General features: G+C 37.7%; 3 protein-coding genes across 3 annotated transcripts; all 3 read left to right on the plus strand.

The window, feature by feature from the left end:
• Window positions 1-1,003: 1,003 nt before the first annotated feature.
• LOC121946750 (cytosolic sulfotransferase 3-like) lies at window positions 1,004-3,987 on the plus strand. The gene is made up of 8 exons (XM_042491476.2): window positions 1,004-1,168; window positions 1,631-1,763; window positions 1,981-2,103; window positions 2,701-2,801; window positions 2,979-3,105; window positions 3,213-3,310; window positions 3,396-3,570; window positions 3,651-3,987. The coding sequence occupies exons 1-8, from the start codon at window positions 1,148-1,150 to the stop codon at window positions 3,761-3,763; spliced, it is 891 nt and encodes a 296-aa protein (XP_042347410.1). The 5' UTR covers window positions 1,004-1,147; the 3' UTR covers window positions 3,764-3,987.
• A 785-nt stretch (window positions 3,988-4,772) lies between these two features.
• LOC121946749 (cytosolic sulfotransferase 3-like) lies at window positions 4,773-10,285 on the plus strand. The gene is made up of 8 exons (XM_042491475.2): window positions 4,773-5,694; window positions 6,121-6,259; window positions 6,371-6,493; window positions 6,775-6,875; window positions 7,003-7,129; window positions 8,543-8,640; window positions 8,739-8,913; window positions 9,001-10,285. The coding sequence occupies exons 1-8, from the start codon at window positions 5,674-5,676 to the stop codon at window positions 9,111-9,113; spliced, it is 897 nt and encodes a 298-aa protein (XP_042347409.1). The 5' UTR covers window positions 4,773-5,673; the 3' UTR covers window positions 9,114-10,285.
• Window positions 10,286-12,248: 1,963 nt separating this feature from the next.
• On the plus strand, window positions 12,249-18,883 carry LOC121947189 (cytosolic sulfotransferase 1-like). Its single transcript, XM_042492123.2, has 8 exons — window positions 12,249-13,229; window positions 15,328-15,466; window positions 15,682-15,807; window positions 16,228-16,358; window positions 16,749-16,875; window positions 16,973-17,070; window positions 18,189-18,363; window positions 18,458-18,883. Exons 1-8 carry the CDS (start codon window positions 13,203-13,205, stop codon window positions 18,568-18,570), a joined length of 936 nt encoding a protein of 311 aa, XP_042348057.2. The 5' UTR covers window positions 12,249-13,202; the 3' UTR covers window positions 18,571-18,883.
• Window positions 18,884-18,890: the final 7 nt, after the last annotated feature.

An 18,890-nucleotide genomic window follows, 5' to 3' on the forward strand; every position in this document is an offset into this window, starting at 1 on the left:
TCTGAGACCTCAGCTTAAGTAGACCCACCACCAGCTCATCAGGGAATTGCCTGCACCTGGCCCAGCCTGCAGGGAAAAACCACGCCCACTCACACTCACACACACAGACACACACACGCACACACCCACACACACACACACTCACACACACACAGGTCAGGACATGTCATGGCATGAAGTTATTCATGTTGCTGCTTAGTGGCAGTTTAATTTAACAAATAATGCATCTTGCTGTATTTTTGTCTCTAAGTGAAAATTAGCACCACAACATACTGTTCTCATGTTTGATGCAGAAGTATGCGACTCTGCACAGTTGTACGTGATAGGTTCTGATGTCACATAGGAGACAGCTAAACGTGATGGCTGTATGGGCATGAACATACAAAAGTAGTAAAAATGTATGGAAGTGGTCCAGCCACCCATGTTTTGTATGTATGTCATTTTATTATCGATATGTTTTAGGGAATTTATACCAAATGAGCAACTTGTGAGTAATGAAGTATCAGTCCCGCAGAGACGATCTGCTCATCCCTAAATTTCCACCAATGAAAAAGTAAATGTTCAGTTAAAGAGCAGCTGTGTAACTACACATTTCACACCATCAGAGACACTAAACACTTATGAACATACAAAGGTTTTTGTTCAAATGTCCATATTTGCAATTAAAAAAGAGCTCATCCCTACTGTTCACACTGTTTTCCACTGTGTGATCAGAGTATACCAGTAAATATTTTTTTCTTGAGGATTATTTTTGCTGACTGACTTTCATCTATAAATCTTTCCTATTCATTTTTTCTTAAACAAACATGCCCTACATATTTTCTACTAACTTGTGTGTTAAACTTACACACTGAATCAAATAAAGCTGATTCTTGACAAATTGGGTATACAGATACATATATCATATGCATATCTGTGTGTGTCTGAAAGAACAGGGTACTAAAGAGTGAACGCCCAGGAAATCTGGACAGGGGAGGAGTTGGAGTATGTTTTCACAACTGGGGCTGAGCCTCCAATTACAATAGAAACAATGTTATGCAATGGGAAGCGAGAGGAGGGACAGAAATGTTTGCTTGACTGAGGAAAAACTACAGCAGGAAAAGAGGGAAGTGTCAGAAATACAGCAGAGAAAGAAGCGGTGTTCAGCATGGCATTTAATCGGGGCATGGTAAGTTTGTTTCTTAAATAGTTACCTTGTACCGAACTGTCAAGTGGAGTTCATCAACATGTAACGCTAAGTACAAGAGAACGGACATGTAGACTGAAGTAATTTGAAATGCATCTCAACCCTGTATATTTGCAAATGCTTCTTCATACATTTAAATTATCAGCCCCTTCTTTCTTTAACAGCACCAGTTTTTTCTTGTTTCTTGAGTGCAATGTAATACTCAGTCTTTGAGAACATCATTGTCCTTTTGGACTGTTTGGACAGTTTATTGTGTCTCTTATTGTGAAGATTACTTGAAGTTATTTCTTAACAAAATCAGACTTAACTGTTTGCGTCTGACAATGAACAATATTTGCATCATTTCCCACACAATCATATTGCTGCAGTTTGATTACTCTTGGACAATGGTTACTTTGCATAATTTGATTCTTTTCTTTCTTTGTTTTGTTTTTAAACATGAAGTTACCTCCTCGACCAGAGCTGTTTGATTTCCATGGAGTCTCAATGAGCCACTATTTCACAGACAACTGGGAGAACGTTCAAAACTTCCAGGCCAGACCAGATGACATACTTATTGCAACATACCCCAAAGCAGGTCAGTCTATGAACATGAACAGCAGTGCAGGGTATGAAATTGGCAACAGCCACCAACCACATGCTGGTAAAATATGCAAGTGGCGGCTAGATTTCCTTCAATCATCTGCCAACTCTGCAGCAGTGTAATTGCTTTATAGCCTATAAAAGATGTGTGTATAGAGGTGATGGGTTTCGATTATTTTATTTTCCTCTTTCTCTTTATGTCTATCTTTTAGGAACCACATGGGTCTCCTACATACTCGACCTGCTGTATTTTGGTCAAACAGAGCGACAGCAATCCATCCCAATCTTTGACAGAGTGCCTTTTTTGGAGATCATGGTCCCGTCTTTGGGTTCAGGTAGAACGCACGATCAGATGTACTCACCACGTTTCACATACTTGCATCATATCAATTTATGCATGTTAAATACATTGTGTCTTTTCAAAATATACTTCTTCGTTTCTGTATGTTAAATGCATACAGAGTTTTTCTAAATAAACTTACAATGTAAGTAAAAGACTTCAATTTTACGTTTATTTCATTATGAGTTTATGTTTAGGGAACTTGGCTTAAATTAAGTATGGTTGTTACTAATCTCATGTGATACACTGTACATCACTACTGTAACACGACTGATAGTCAGAGTTTGTATTGGACCATAGTCCTTTGATGATTTGATTAAGTAAATCTGTGTGGCTTTTGCATAATAATGGTTACATAGTTCTCCATAATCTGAACCTGTGTAAGCATGTGGCTGTTAAACACAAGAGGCCAAAAAAAAAAGCCTTGGGGAACTTTGCAGGTCATTTTGTACACTCATATGTATAATTACCCATAGATACAAAGTAGCCACGATCCTTTAAGTTGGAATTAAACCAGGTCAGTACTGTGCCAGAAGGTCGTCACGACTGGCAAATGCAGCACTTCTCACTCCATCTTTACCTCTTCATACAGGAAAAGACCTGGTGGACAACCTCCCCACCTCTCCTCGGCTCATTAAGACTCACTTTCCAGTCCAATTTGTGCCAAAGTCCTTTTGGGAGCAAAATTGCAGGGTAAGTATGTCTGTGTTATTTGTATTATTTCAATGCATGATCACAAGATGCTGATATGACAGACAAGGATTAATATTTCATTAAAAGGCTGAGTGATAACAAAGACAAGCAGTAGAATTTGGTGTTCTATATCCAGTTACTACAACAAACATCTAGGTACACTCTCTTCTTCTGTAGATCATCTATGTGGCCCGCAATGCCAAAGACAACATGGTGTCTTATTTTCACTTCGATCGCATGAACATGGTTCAGCCAGAGCCTGGAGACTGGAACAACTACATCCACAGATTCATGGAGGGAAAGCGTATGTATGAAACACTATAATAATAGAGTTTTTAATTTGTACAGAGATGCACACATTTCCGCTAAACACTACTAAAGTGCTTATTATTTATTGTTCTTTCACCTCAGTGGTGTTTGGATCCTGGTATGACCATGTGAATGGCTGGTGGAAGAAGAAACAGAGTAATTCGAAAGTCCATTACGTGTTCTATGAAGATCTGGCTGAGGTAATATATTTGTTTTTTGGGTCTCTTCCTGTTTAGGCTACTTTGGAAACAATGCAATGATAACATCTGATCACTGTATTCCCAGGACACTGGACGGGAAATAGACAAACTTTGCAGTTTTCTTGGATTGTCTCGCTCAGATGAGGAGAAGAAAAGAGTAGCAGGTGGTGTGCAGTTTGATAACATGAAAAAGGACAACATGGCTAACTATTCTACAAACGCAGTTATGGATTTCAAAATTTCGCCTTTCATGAGAAAAGGTAACCTGAAGATAAAACAGATAAATGTGTGTTACATGAACAAAAATAGATTCTGACTGATTCTCTTTGTGGTTCTGCAGGAAAAGTTGGTGACTGGAAAAACCATTTCACTGTTTCCCAGAATGAACAGTTTGATGAAGACTACAAGAAAAAGATGACGGACCTCACACTTCAGTTCCGCACTGAAATTTAAACAGGACCGCACAGGCTGTGTTTATTTGGAGATGAGTCTGTGGCGTTTCTGTGAGATTATCACCTTCATTGCCTCAGCGGATCTCAAACTTTGTTATAGCCCCCTTCAGAAGCCAAAATGTTTGTGCCTCCCAACCTACAGCTCTCTATCAATTATTAACATTAACTTTGGAAGCAAGTAATAAAAAAAAAATAAATAAAGATCATTGTGATAGAATTAGCAAACTCCTGCTTGTTTAATTTCCTTAAATCAATCACATTCATTCAAATTTCTGTCACTCTCAATATTTTCCCCCCAAATCATCCACGGGACTCCTTAAAAACAGGGTTTTGCCTGGGGTCAATGCCCTTAGTGCTGCACACAGAGCGTTGTGTGCCTGATTTACATTGTCTTTAGCACACATTGGGCTTTCATCACTTGCTGGATAAGATAGAAAAAGCCTAACCTAAAAGTTGTTTATTAACATAATCTCTGCCTTAACTCCTAAATTAAACCCACAGTGGAGCTCATCCCTAACTGTAACTTCACACAGAGACACAGAGATAATTTCTTATTTTTCTGTGATCATCGATTTACAAAACTACTTGTAGGTTTTTGTTCCTTGTACTGCTGGCATGTCTGCAACTGCAACTAAAACTTAATGCAATTTTTTGAATGACTTTTAGCTGACTGCTAATAAATTCTCACATTGACCATCTTAACGCTACACTGAAAAATATGTACAACTACATAGTCCTTAAATATACTGACATTTCAATTTAGTGTCATGCATCAAAAACATTAGAAACCCAGCACAAAGAGACTTACAAGGTATCAGTTTCAATGTATACAGGTGTGAGACCAAATAAAAAAGTTATACAAAAATGTAAATTGTATATTCTGTATGCCTCCATACTTGTAGCGTGTATTATTCAGTCTACCTTGCCTAATTTTCCAAACAGTCCAACTTGTCATTTTAATCAAACCAAAGTAATTCTGGATTTTTGTTCTTCATTCTCAAAAAACAGTGAACAAACAAGATCATATAAAGTAAAAAAGTGCACTCAAGGCATGGGCTGAGAAAGCACAGTCACAACGCATGCACTGCTATGACCTGTTAAACCACAAAAATGTTTTGTACTGACTCATGTGTGCAAATATTTTACACACTGAATTAACAAAGATTAGATATAAAGTTGGGCAGGAATGAGTCTGAAAACCCGGAAATGAGTTAGCATTGTGTGTTTAACACAAGCTGAAGAGATTTTCACATATTCTCTGACATAAAATACAGCAGTGAATACCCAACTCATGAATCTTTAAGCTTTTCTGTGCATTAAAAGAGGTGTTTGCTAACTATTGGTAAATTAATACAGAACATGATAACACCGAACACAGTTTTACAGCCTGATTGTTGTGGCAATGTTAGGTCATGTGACCATAGTGTATTTTGTTTATAGCCTAATGTTACTGTTTTACTTCTGAAAATTGCCATTTATGCTTCAAAAAAGTTATGTCAATTTGTTTAGAGATTAACTTGCCGTACAAAACATGTAATAAACATCTGTTTGCCACAGTAGGTATTTTCTGAAATAATCCAAAGTTCACATGAAAAATTTCATAGGCTTTTTGACGAGAGAACCAGGGCAATACCAACTACCGTTTTGACCTACAAATAAACGGCAGCACTCTATACTATGCATGCTCTGTGTGTTTCTGAGAGAACAAGAGATTAAAGGGTAAACGCTCAGGAGATCTGGAAAGGGGAGGGGCTGAATACCTTATCACATGTGGGACTGGGCCTCCAATTACAATAAGGAAATTGCTATGCACTAAGAAGAGAGAAGGACAACAATTTGCTTGTCTGAGAAAAACTACAGCAAGAAGAGAGAAGTGTCAGAAACACAGCAGAGAAACTAGCAGCATTCAGCATGTCATCTGATCCGAGCACGGTATGTGTCTTAATTCATTTAAAGTGTAAAAAGAGTTAATTTCTTGATAAATATGAAGCAGAGAAGATGAGAATGGAGTTGTAAATAAAAGTAATTCAAAATGTACATGAAGGCTGTATACTTTCAACTACGTTTTCAGTTCAATATTCAACAGTTTTTTTCTTACATAGCATCAGTGTTTGTTTGTTTTTTTGACTGCAACCTAATACTCAATCTTGGACAGACATTTGTCCTTCTTGATTGATAACTATGTATTGTGTCTTGTCTTCTTTGAAGATGACTTGAAGAAGTTACTTTTTAACACAATCTGATTTGAAAAATGTTTACATTCTTTTCCACACAATTGCCGCAGCTTGATTACTCTCACGCAATGATTAAGTGCTTTGTATGTTTGATTTTTTTCTTGTCTTTTCTTTTCTTTAAAAGATGGAGGTACCCCCTCGACCTGAACTGTTTGATTTCCATGGAGTCCCAATGACCCACTATTTCACAGACAACTGGGAAAATGTTCAAAACTTTCAGGCCAGACCAGATGATATACTTATTGCAACATACCCCAAAGCAGGTCAATCTATAAACATGAACAGCAGTGAAAACTTTACGGCTCAGAAAAAGACATGTGTATATAGGTGAGGGGTTGTGAGTTTTTTTCTCTCTGTATCTGTTTGTCAAATAGGAACCACATGGGTCTCCTACATCCTCGACTTGCTGTATTTTGGACAGACAGAACGTCAGAGATCCGTCCCAATCTTTGAGAGAGTGCCTTTCTTGGAAGTCCACTTCCTATCTTTCGGTTCAGGTGAAAAAGACACCCAATTATATTCACCATATTTCATATATTATGATATTCATATTTATTAGACCTATGTGCATCATAAAATACAGACGCTTATTTAGCCTATAGTTTACTGTGTGTTGATTTCCACAAACTTCAGTAAACATCGTCATTGAATCTCAAAAGTTTTTACAGTTTTTTTTAGTAGTAGTAGTTTTATTAGTATCAATGTTGCAGTTAAGAAACAATTTCATTACTTTACAGCTTCATGGCTTTACTCACTGTATCTTTACCTCTTCATATAGGAACTGAACTAGCAGACAACCTCCCCACCTCTCCTCGACTCATCAAGACTCACTTTCCGGTCCAGTTTGTGCCAAAGTCCTTTTGGCAGCAAAACTGCAGGGTCATTACTTTGTGTATTATATAGATTCAGGACAAAGTAACATTGAGGACTCATATTTGAGGTAGGATTTAAGGGGAAAGTGTGCAAAAGTGAGGTCCTATCATTTAAATGCTTTCCTCTTCTGTAGATGGTCTACGTGGCCCGAAATGCCAAAGACAACCTGGTGTCTTATTTTCACTTTGACCGCATGAACATGGGTCAACCAGAGCCTGGAGACTGGAGCAACTACGTTCACAGATTCATGGAGGGAAAGAGTACGTATGAAAAATACTCTGTGTATGTGTGTGTGTGTGTGTGTGTGCAGTGCAGAGACATCATTAGCTGTATCCAACCAACTAAATTATCTGTGTATTGTGTTCAGATTGAAGACCGTACATTGATTTGGTTAATACCAGAAGTCACGTGGACAAATCTTTTTAAAAACCTAGTATTAACTTGCAATGCAATTGTTGTTTCTTTTAGCATGAAATAAATTTAATATTAGCATACAATTAATACTGTATCCTCATACAATATCTGACAAATTAGTAGCCCATAAATGGTGTTGTCACTTTGCATACTTTACATAACGTTATGCAAGTTAGGTTTAGTCAAGTTAAGATAGGTATGTTGAGATTTGGGAAAACAATCATTTCTCAAACTTATCTCAAAGTTCCCTTGTTTTCAACGTCTGCTTCTTGGGGTAAAGTCTTGTGTTTGTGTGAACCAAAGACTACATATAAAGCTGGACAATGAAGGCAGACAGATAGGTTTGGGAAAACTTCCTGAAAAATATCAGGCAGTGCAGGAGGGTCAAAAAGTTTTGTTCCGTTATTGATGTTTTAGCTATTGATAATTTACAGAACACTGCATGCAATAGTCCACCTTCCACCTTCTCTTCCTCTCTCTCTCTGTCTCTCTCAGACAACACAGACACAGAGCTCCACAGTGCTCACTCTTGTTTTGACATTGTCTTAATCCTGACATTTTGTCACTACAGATCTTTAAGTTGGCTCTTACAAGTTAGTGGGTGCAGTATTAAAGGTGATAAATATTATAATTGTGGAAACTGAATTACATGCATGAAAAACTATGAAACTTTCGGGTATAGCAACATCACAGTTAAAAGTAACTGGTTGCAAGAATATAGAATTTATCTGCAATAAAATATCTGCAATATAAAAAAAAATGCTTTCACTCTATTTTATGTTAACCATAAACACTCACAAGACAGAGACACTTGTCATACCTTATCTTATCTTGCTCTTGTAAGACTTCTAATGTATAAAAGTGCTGTCCACTGGAATGATAAATCCATAACATGTGACAGTCATCCTACTCTCAGGAGAAATGCCCCTAACAACACGTACGGCATATTATGTTTTGGTAGACAGCTAGTTAGATAATCCCATAAATACAGTAACTGCTGCCATTTGTAAAATCCTACTACTTCAGCAGGTTGCAGCGTTTCTTCTATTATGTCATATAGCCTCTACAATAATATACTTTAACAAATGGCAGTTGTTCCCCTTAAAAAAAAAAAACTTAAACAAGGATCACTACCCAAATGTTGAAATCTCAGGCTGCTTCCTGCTGTTTGGAGGTAACTACAGTATGTAGTGACAGAGATGCACATATTTTTACTGAACACTAATGAAATGCTTTCATTTATTGTCCTGTGTTTTCAGTGGTGTGGGGATCCTGGTACGACCATGTGAACGGCTGGTGGAAGAAGAAACAGACTTATCCAAAAATTCATTACATGTTCTACGAAGATCTGATTGAGGTGATCTAGTTATTTTTTGGGGTCTCTTCCTATTCAGGCTACTTCTCTCCACTATCTGGTAAGAAATCAATGATGATATCTGACCATTGTGTTTCCAGGACACTGGACGGGAAATAGACAAACTCTGCAGCTTTCTTGGTTTGTCTCGTTCAGATGAGGAGAAGAAAAGAGTAGCAGGTGGATCGCATTTTGATAATATGAAAAAGGACAACATGGCCAACTATTCTACGATCAAAGTTATGGATTTCAAAATTTCTCCTTTCATGAGAAAAGGTAAACTGATGAATAAATGGATACATGTGTGTGACATAAGATCTCTTTGGCTAACACACTTCTCTGATTCTCTTTGTCATTGTGAAGGGAAAGTTGGTGACTGGAAAAACCATTTCACTGTTTCCCAGAATGAACAGTTTGATGAAGACTACAAGAAAAAGATGACGGATCTCACACTTAAGTTCCGCACTGAAATTTGAACAGGACTGGCCAGGCTGTGTACATGTGGAGATGGGTCCATGACTGACTAGAAATGTGGATTTTCTTTGACAAAATCAAGTTACGGATGCCCAATAGCAGAGGCATAGAGTGTATAGTCTTGTAAATTATCTGAATTAAGGCTGGGAGCTATATTTTTTAATGAAGCACAATGGAAATTAAATGACTGATCGTGTCTGAAGGTGAATATAATAACAATGTATGTATGGAAAACATAAAAATCCCCAAATCCTTAAAATCAATCAAATGTATTCATGTCATGTCCACCAAATGACCCACATATGTTAGTCTTTACGGTATGTTAATTTAATTAAATTGTGTATTTAAAGAACAGCTGTATGAAAACACCATTTAGATTGACACTCAAAAGGGACTTGTGTGATCAGAAATGTAAATACATTGGTTTTTAATCATATCCATATTTCTGTATTCGCAATAAAAACAACAACAAAAGCTTGTTCATACGATTGTCTTTTGTGCACACATTAAGTAATAAAATTAGATTTAATATTATTTATACACAATAACAGGAGAGGCACAAAAAGACAAAAGACACTGGGCATACAGCTTTTTCTCCAGGCAGCCGCATGCAGCAGCAGACGCCTACTCCTCATAGGAGACAAATGAAGAAGACACCAACATTTTTTTTTTTTTTGAGACAAAAAAATGTTAGGTGGACACAGGCCCTTGGCCACTTTCAGCTAAACCACACAGCATTCACACAGATCTAAACTTTGTAAAAGGTTGACAGCTGTCGTACTCAAACATTGCGCATGACCTTTTAACAACACTCCAAATAGCCTTTCATTCACATTATACACAATGTTAAATTTGATTTACAGGGATATTGTGTAATTATTGTCAGACAATTCTACTTATTGTTGACCGATGACTTTCATATGTTTAACTCTTGTTGAATGTACTTTTTCTATGTTTACAAATCAGCATAATGTCATGCATTTCTTTAGCTAGAAGTTTACTAAATTCACATTTATATTGTTAATAAAACCTGCAATCAACAACAGTCTTTAGGAAACAATGTCAGTGCATTGTTGAAGAGTTTCTCTGCAGTAGACGTAGGACTACACTAATATTTCACTGCTGTGTTTTTAGTTGTTTTAATGCCTTTGCTTATATTCTAAATCCCCTTGTGTATCTGTCTCTGTATTGATAAAGTATCTATCTATCTATCTATCTATCTGTCTGTCTGTCTGTCTGTCTGTCTGTCTAAAGCAAATATCATGTAATACATAAATATAATTGTTTTTTTGTTCTCTCTTCACTGCAGCATCAGGCTCTGTTGAAAATTGTACCAGTGACTTAAACACTAAGAATTATGTTTTCATTATCTTAAAACGAGCCCTTCACATCTACATCAAAAGCCCCACACTGTGTCTACTATGTTGCACCGTCAAGTTTCTACAGAAGCCCAGGACGGACAAACTAAACACCGGTTCTAGCATTTGTATGTTACCTAAAGGCCATGGAAGATGGCCATCTTCCATGGCCTTTAGGTAACATACAAATATGTGTTGGCGAGAGCCACTCTGCTCACCCACAAGATTGTAATCTATTGAACACCTGGGGTTTATTTGTTTGCAGTCTGCTATCTCACCACTAGATGCTGCCAAATCCTACTTCATGCTCATTTGAGCAGCTGTGCAGGGGAATGGATTGCAAATGGCCTGAATCAAAGGGAGAATTTTTCCAGCTTTCTTGGCACATGTGTTTTGAATAACAAGCGTACTCTTTCATTTTTTTTCTTCCTGAACAAAGAATTCAAAAGAGTCAAACATTCCTCATGAATTAAAGTAAACGGGGACCGTGTTTAACAGCAAAACAACATCAAATAATCCACTTAAAATCTCTCACACAACTCGTGCAGTATAATGCAAGTCTCATTTATCTAATTGCATGCGCAGTACATCCCAGACACATGCATTTTCACTACAACATTATCATTTACAGTTATTCTCCATTGTATACAAACAAAAAATGAAACTATGCGCACAACTCTGACAACTTAAAGCTCATATATCAACAACAGGACTCCAGAACACAACAATTTCAGTGTTTTAACTCAAATAGAAATTCTAAACCACATCCCTGCAAAACTCTAAGCATAAACTACATCACTTAGCACACTTATTTTTAACCAGGAAAACACTGGCCTTTACAGTTCTTCCAACTGTTTAAACACAATTCCTAAAACTATGGCTCAATTTCTTAACCTAAAGAGATAACAATTTTGTAAAACACAATAAACACTGATTCTTGAAATTGAAATGATACACTCAGCAATTCTCTTTTACAGAGCATCAATTAAACACTAATGTGACAAATTTAAAACACTACCATCAATATACTGTATATATCAGGATTAAAAGGCTATGCTGCATATTCAAATGTATAAAAATATGTAGAAATGTGGGAATTTTCCCTTTTTTTAACATGTAAATTCATTTTTTTTTGTCCCAAAATAGGTGGAATTTTTTGTCCCATTGCAAACTGCAAGGTCAGTAATCTGTCTGTTATTAACATGGCCTGAAATCATTGAAAAAAAAAAAAAAAATTCATAACTAATAAAGTACAAGCTGGTGATATTTAATGTTTTATCATGCCTGTTACTGAATTATAATTTTAATAATTAAACAATCCTTGTGTTGGTGCAGAATGATGCATAAGTTTATTTTCATGTCTATCTACTTCAGCTTTTTTGTGCCAACCTGAAATTAAGCATTGAGCCACAAGAGCCCCTCTTTTAGAGTAGGCTTGGGGCATTGTTAGGCATGACACAGACCAGAGTGCTTCTAAAATCAATGTAAACCAAAGCCTCAAGTGGCTTATTGCCTTTACAGAAGGTTACGACCTATCTGATAAATGTTTCACAAAAATAAAGACACAGCAGCAAAAAATGCAATAATTAACTAGTAACTAATAGCCCTTCTGCCAAGAAATTTAGTTCATCAGCAACATTTAGCAGAATGGTTGAGAAGCAACACACATACACAATGGAAAGTGCTTGCTGCTTTATGGATCAGTGGCAATGCGCAGCAAAAGAGGTTCACCCCTCTAGGCTCTAAAATCCAGATGATATGTGAGAATAATGTTCATTTTTCCCATAAAAGCATGAAATTTGGTACACTTGTACAGTTTTAGGCCCTAAACATCTTTAGAAACAGAGTCATCGCAAAAATGCCTTGTGGCGGCAATGGTGGCCAATTTATTTTCCAATATAACCAAACTACATATTTTGCATCATATTTGCAGTGCCACAAAGAAAAATAACTACAACCACCACTACCAGGTTTTTAGGTCATTACTAACACAAGTGGAAAGCTGAGTCCACATGACAACTAAAATGACGACAGAGGTGAACAATAACATACATAGTTGGGATCACTTTTAGAGCAGTTTGATCATAGATAGAAAGACTGACAGTCAAATGATATGTGTTTATCACAATTAGCCAAACTTTGTTAGCGACTTTACTTCTAAGGAAAACCAAGTCTACTGATACCGCAGGGAGAAAAGTGAAAGCAGAAACAGCCCCAGTGCGCTGTTAGATAAAGAGCTGCAGACAACGTGCTCCAATTGCACCTCTTTAAACAGCTCACCTCCAACAGGTAAACCCTTTTTACCTACTGTGTTGTGAGATAGAAAGACACTAAGACCTGTAGCCATGGATCAGTCTAATGCTTTTAAATGTTATCACTTCGAGCTTTCATCATTTGAAAACACACCTTGAAGGGATGCAAATCCCGGCCATGATGGGCCGATGTGCAGAGTGAAACCTAGTCAAGCCAAGACAGCACTAGTTTGTGGAAATATGATAAAAGTCTAGAGGCATCTGGTGATGGTTTGACGGTTGCAGGTATGTGGAGGCTAAGGACCAATGAAACCCAAAGAGGGGTGAGGGGCTGTCAAATCACATCTGGAATTGAGCCCATATTCATGTAATGAATGGATCTGTTTCAGATGAGAGGTAAGGAAGGTTAAAGATTTACTTTTAACGCAAGTGAATAAATACACTGGGATAAAAGGAAAATACAAGCAGGAAACAGCTGTTCATGGACATCATCAGTGATCCGAACAAGGTACGTCTCCAGATCATTTTATCTTTACAAAGTTTTTTTTTTAAAAAAATATGCTCATTTTCCAGTGGGATTCACTACTTGTTTAACAGGCAACATTAAATCATTGTCAGTGGTGAAAGAGTAGACAGAAAAGTTTAACATTTAAAGTAAAAGTAGGAATACCATACTGTGAAAAACAAACAACTCTCCACCAACCGTGCCAGATCGGCATGTCCAGACAATTCAGCAAATGGAAACCTCACTGAAAGACATGCAAAGTAAGCTAATGAATCTGGACTCCACTTGGACCATTAATCTAATGTGGATGATTTGGAAAAAAAGACTGCGACAGAATAATCTTAGTATAACATGGATAACAGAGAAGGCTGAGGGTTCACATCCCACTACATTTATAGAGGATTACACAACCCAATGCAGTCCCCGTTCAGCTGGTGGTCTGGTGTCCAGAGATGTGGGTTGGACAACGTCCTCACCTGTTAAGCGCCTGAATACATCTCTACCAGAGCAAAAAGCGCATCATGAATCTTATAAGAGGGGCTGATCCTCTTGTTTTCTGTGGGACAAAAGTCTACATCTTGACTCACTACAGTGCAGAGATGTTAAAGAAAAGAGCTACATTCTCAGCTGTTTAACAACAGTTTCTCCTACAGAATTTTTTTCTGTTCAAATCTCAGACAAGAATCAACAAAAACATACGTTTCTCACTCCAGCAGAGATAAAAAAAAACAAAACAAAAAAAAACCTTCTTTTGAGACATTGGCAAACACAGGTAAAATTTTTAAAACATTAAAATGATCTTAACAGCCTTACTGAGATAAGAAGTGGTGACAAGGATAATTTAATGACAGGTTATTAACTAGTAAAGGTTGTTTTTCTTAGTTAAGGGTTAAGGGCCGATGTGCCTGCCCATATATGTACACAGTATGTAGCACTGTCAGTATTTGCAGATAGTTGGGACCACAGCTTAGGTTCAGAAGAGTAGTTTGTAACTAACATTTAAGAATAATAGACCACAGACCAGAGGTTATGTTTAAACGGCCGGCTTATTTATGTAGGAAAATTAGTTGCAGACATACGGTCTGGGAGTCATCTGGGCTTTTGGCTTGGAATTTGTCTTTTTTTACTATTTTTCACCTGATGAGGTCATTTTACCTTATTTGGGACATGGAGAAAATACATAGTATTTCCTCTAGGTGCACTGTCACAATAAATGTTGCTGCAAATCATTGAAATATCCCAGGCTGCTACAATAAAAACAAACAAACAAAAAAACCTACTTTGCATGTATATTGAAAATAATTCATTTTTGTATTTTTGATATAAATAATAAATATTTGATATTTATGTTTAGAACTTAAGTTTTGCTAAAGAAAGAACCAACTCAATGAAAGTAGAAAATAACAGTGATGTATAACATCTTTTCAAGCTTGATTTTGAAAAATGCATTTTGTGCCAACATAGTATACCAGTGTTTTTAATATTAAAGCGCCTTTTACGTCGCTTTACCAACAATGCTAAACTAAATCATACCTGTTGCATGTTGCTTCTCAGTTTGCCTTACACAATGACACACCATAAAATACACAAATAAGCTTACTGACACTGTCGTTCCTTGGCTACAGGCAATTTCGGCTGCACATTTAGCTCGAAAAACAAGGAAACAGCATGCAAACTGAAAACTGTTGGTTTTTTATTAACGTTTTTAACTCACCAAATCCTCGTAGAAAACTCAATCAAAACCCGAACACAGCAACAACGCCAGAGGGTGAACACCTCCAAGTCCTCCAAAAAGTGTCTATTCATTAAGTTAGGTGCTCTACTGTTATTTTTACTTGTGTTTTTGTTTGTCATTTCTGTCTCGCTCCTCACCTGCGACCTGCTGCCCTGCACTGACACTGATTGGCTGTTACCGCTTCACCTGTTAAAGGAACAGTAGACAAAGTACAGCAGCTACATCAACATTGTAAACTGCAGTATCATAATATAGTAAACGTTGATAGAAAAAACGCACTTTTTAAGATGGCTTTTAGAGGTCATTTTATGAAGCAACCTCCAGTGTCATTAATTAACGATTTGTTTGTTGTATTCTTTTATAAAGATGGATGCAATTTCTCGACCAGAGCCGTTCAATTTCCATGGAGTATGGATGACTCACCTTTTCACAGACAACTGGGAGACCGTCCAAAACTTTCAGGCCAGGCCGGATGATGTGCTTATTATATCATACCCCAAAGCAGGTCACTTCACAAACATTTATGAGATGTTTGCTTTATTTTGTAGCTTTGGAATAGATGTGTGTACACTATAACAAACAAACAAACTGGCAGCTTTGGTTGCCAGAATAATTCTGTAAAAAACACAGTGAGGATGTAAACAACTTTACAGAACAACCTGAAAGTTTAACAATTTGAAACTGTAAATTCTTTGTAATTTCCCCTCATCTTTCTTTTAGGAAACACATGGGTCTCCTACATCCTTGACCTGCTGCATTTTGGTCAGACATCTCCAGAGCGACACACATCTATCCCGCTCCAAGCAAGAGTGGTTACCTTGGAGATCTGCATACCATTTTGGAAAGGTTGAATCATATTTCATAAACATGCAAACACCTTTATGCTATGTTTCTCTTCCTTCTGAATGCCCTCTGAAGCCATGTCTGCACAATTTGAGGCTCTCCATAACCGGGATAATGTGTGTACATGTCACAGTAATCCAAGTTCTTAGTACTTCAGCTAGTATAATCAGGTTTCTCATAAACAGGTAAAGTCTTACTTGATTTCTGAAACGGGATATAGTGTTTGCATGCTCAGAATACTCCAAAAACATGACCACTAAATGTAAATTCATTTCCATGTAAATGCACTCATTGTGCCAGGTAGTCTATTATAATTTAATGATAATTGTTGCATCAAGGTTTGTCATGTACTGTAGTTGTATTGTGTTGTATTTACCACACTGTAGGATTCACTGACATGTAAACTGTTATGATAATGTACAGGATCAAGGCCCTCTCAACCCATAATCAAAGGAACAGATCTGCTGGAAAACCTCCACACCTCTCCTCGAATCATCAAGACTCATCTTCCAGTCCAGTTTGTACCCAAGTCTTTTTGGGAGCAAAACTGCAAGGTCAAATGCTTTTTAAGTACAGTATCAGAAATTGACAAAAATGTACACTTTCAGCTAAATTCCTGTGTTATAAAAAGTTAATATAAATAGAGAATTTATGCCATGTAGATAATTTATCATTTGATCAAACATCAGGAATGATGAACGGACTGACTACAGATCTTTACCATGTCTACATCTCTAGAACTAAAACATTACTGTTATGATATGTTTCATTTCTGCAAATCAAATGTATGATTCTTATTTTATATGAAGGCTGAATGATTACAAAAGGAAACACATCTAATGCATGGGTACTTCCAGCTACCACTTCAGCTGATTTATGCTCACTAGTCCACATGTTTAATGCAAAACTACTTTTCAGACAATGATTTTTTTGTATGTGTGCAGATAGTCTATGTGGCCCGCAATGCAAAGGACAGTGTGGTGTCCTATTTTCATTTTGAACACATGAGCATGATTTTCCCAGAGCCTGGAGACTGGAGCAGCTACGTCCAGAGATTCATGGAGGGAAAGAGTATGTGTGAAATACTGTAATAGAGTTGTTTGTATTGGAGATGCACAGATTTCCCCACACTCCTGAAGTGCTTTCATTCATTGTTTTGTGGCTTCAGTGGTGTATGGATCATGGTATGACCATGTGAGCGGCTGGTGGGAGAAGAAACAGAGTTATCCAAACCTCCATTACATATTCTACGAAGATCTGAATGAGGTAATTTACTTGTTTTTATGGGTCTTCTGGGAATGTATTTGAATGATTCAGAACCTCCCTGTTTAGGTCACAGGTCCAAAGCTCTGTACTGATGATAGTCCATCCATTCATCCATTTTCATCCGCTCATACACTTTCCAACTCCTCCTGGGTAATCCCGAGGTGTTCCTTGGCCAGATGAGATATGTAATTCCTCAAGCGTGTTCATTGGGGCCTCGCCCAGTTGGATATGTTCAAAAAACCTCTTACAAGGGCATTTAGGAGGCGTCCTGATCAGATGCCCAAGCCACCTCAAATGGCCCCTTTTGACGTGAGGGAGCAGCGTCTCTATTCCAAGCTGCCTCCAGATGTCTGAACTCCTCAATATTTTTTCTCTAGCTACCCTAACTTTCTGACTACCTCAGTGACATCTGCCAAGAACATGGACGAGGGTTCCCTTGAGTCTGAAGACTCTGCCTCCTCCATGATAGACGTAACAGCTGGGTACAGGAGTTCCTCAAAGTGCTCTTTCCAAAGCTCAGCAATATCCCCAGTCCAGGTCAGCAGCTCTCCTCCTGTTTTTCCTTCCTGAGATGTCTGACACTTTGCCAAAACTTCCTTGGGGCCAACTGAGAGTCCTTTTTCATAGTGTGCCAGAACTCTTCCAACATGCAGGTTTTGCAACTGCAAGCCCCTCTTGCCAACTGGTAATCATCTGCTGCTTCAGGAGACCACTGGGTCAACCAAGCCTGAAAGGCCTCCTTCTTCGGCCTGAAGGTCTCCTCCAAGGCTTGTGTCCACCAGCAGGTTCTCAGGTTGCGCCAAGACAAGTGAACTTTTGATTACAACCTTTAGCAGCAGCTTCAACAATGTATGTTTTGAACATAGCCCACTCAGATTCCATGTCCCCAACTTCCCCCACAAAGCATGGAAAATTCTTCCAGATGTGGGATGTGAAGATGTAAAGATCTCGGGGACACCAGTTCCAGTTCCAGAGAGATGACGTTCTATGTCTTTAGGGCCAGTCTGCAATGCCAGTGGTACTGGGCAAGGTGCTCATGCTCCAGTTTCACTGTGTCATCTTCAGGGTCTTCTTGCTGGTAATAGTGTGATGACAATATTTGACCATTGTGCTTCCAGGATACTGGACTGGAAATAGACAAACTCTGCAGCTTTCTTGGTTTGTCTCCTTCAGCTGAGGAGAAAGAAGCAATTCTCGGCAGAGTGCAGTTTGATGACATGAAAAATGATAAGATGGTCAACAATTCAATGTTCAAAGTGATGGATTTCAAGAAGTCTTCCTTCATTAGAAAAGGTAGGGTGAACAGTGATATGCAATACATGAGACATGACACGATTCGATCTCCAGCTTTAGCTAAAATATCTGTCTGATCTTTGTGGTTCTGCAGGGAAAGTTGGTGACTGGAAGAACCATTTCACTGTGGCCCAGAGTGAAGAGTTTGATGAAGACTACAAGAAAAAGATGAAAAATCCCTCACTGCAGTTTCGTACTGAAATTTAGAGGCCTGCATAATCAGGAGTCCCAAACTGATATGTGAACAAATAAATAATAATGTTGATGTTATTGAGTCTGATATTAAATTTGAGTGACAAGAACATTGTCTAATCAGGGTGAGACATTTCTTTTTATCATGATAACAACTAACGTAATGAAATCAACAAAAAATAGCAAAAAGATTTCCAAAAATCAAAGCTTGATGAATATAAGACTTTTATCTGTTTGACACGTTGAATGTTTAGGAATCAGAAATCTGTAACTATGATAGCATTTTTACTGCAGTGGGAATTAAAATATTTTGTGTTTTGCATCAAGATTCATCT

Source organism: Plectropomus leopardus, chromosome 9 (assembly GCF_026936395.1).
Source record: "Plectropomus leopardus strain MGB_pleo_1.0 chromosome 9, ASM2693639v1, whole genome shotgun sequence".
NCBI classification, from domain to species: domain Eukaryota; kingdom Metazoa; phylum Chordata; class Actinopteri; order Perciformes; family Serranidae; genus Plectropomus; species Plectropomus leopardus.

Coding starts and splice junctions, on each gene's coding strand:
- LOC121946750 (XM_042491476.2), top strand. CDS start 1,148: ATGGCATTTAATCGGGGCATG. Junction 2,104..2,700: donor GGTCCCGTCTTTGGGTTCAG/GTAGAACGCACG, acceptor CTCTTCATACAG/GAAAAGACCTGGTGGACAAC. Junction 3,571..3,650: donor TTCGCCTTTCATGAGAAAAG/GTAACCTGAAGA, acceptor GTGGTTCTGCAG/GAAAAGTTGGTGACTGGAAA.
- LOC121946749 (XM_042491475.2), top strand. CDS start 5,674: ATGTCATCTGATCCGAGCACG. Junction 8,641..8,738: donor TCTACGAAGATCTGATTGAG/GTGATCTAGTTA, acceptor TTGTGTTTCCAG/GACACTGGACGGGAAATAGA. Junction 8,914..9,000: donor TTCTCCTTTCATGAGAAAAG/GTAAACTGATGA, acceptor GTCATTGTGAAG/GGAAAGTTGGTGACTGGAAA.
- LOC121947189 (XM_042492123.2), top strand. CDS start 13,203: ATGGACATCATCAGTGATCCGAACAAG. Junction 13,230..15,327: donor TCATCAGTGATCCGAACAAG/GTACGTCTCCAG, acceptor TCTTTTATAAAG/ATGGATGCAATTTCTCGACC. Junction 15,808..16,227: donor CTGCATACCATTTTGGAAAG/GTTGAATCATAT, acceptor GATAATGTACAG/GATCAAGGCCCTCTCAACCC.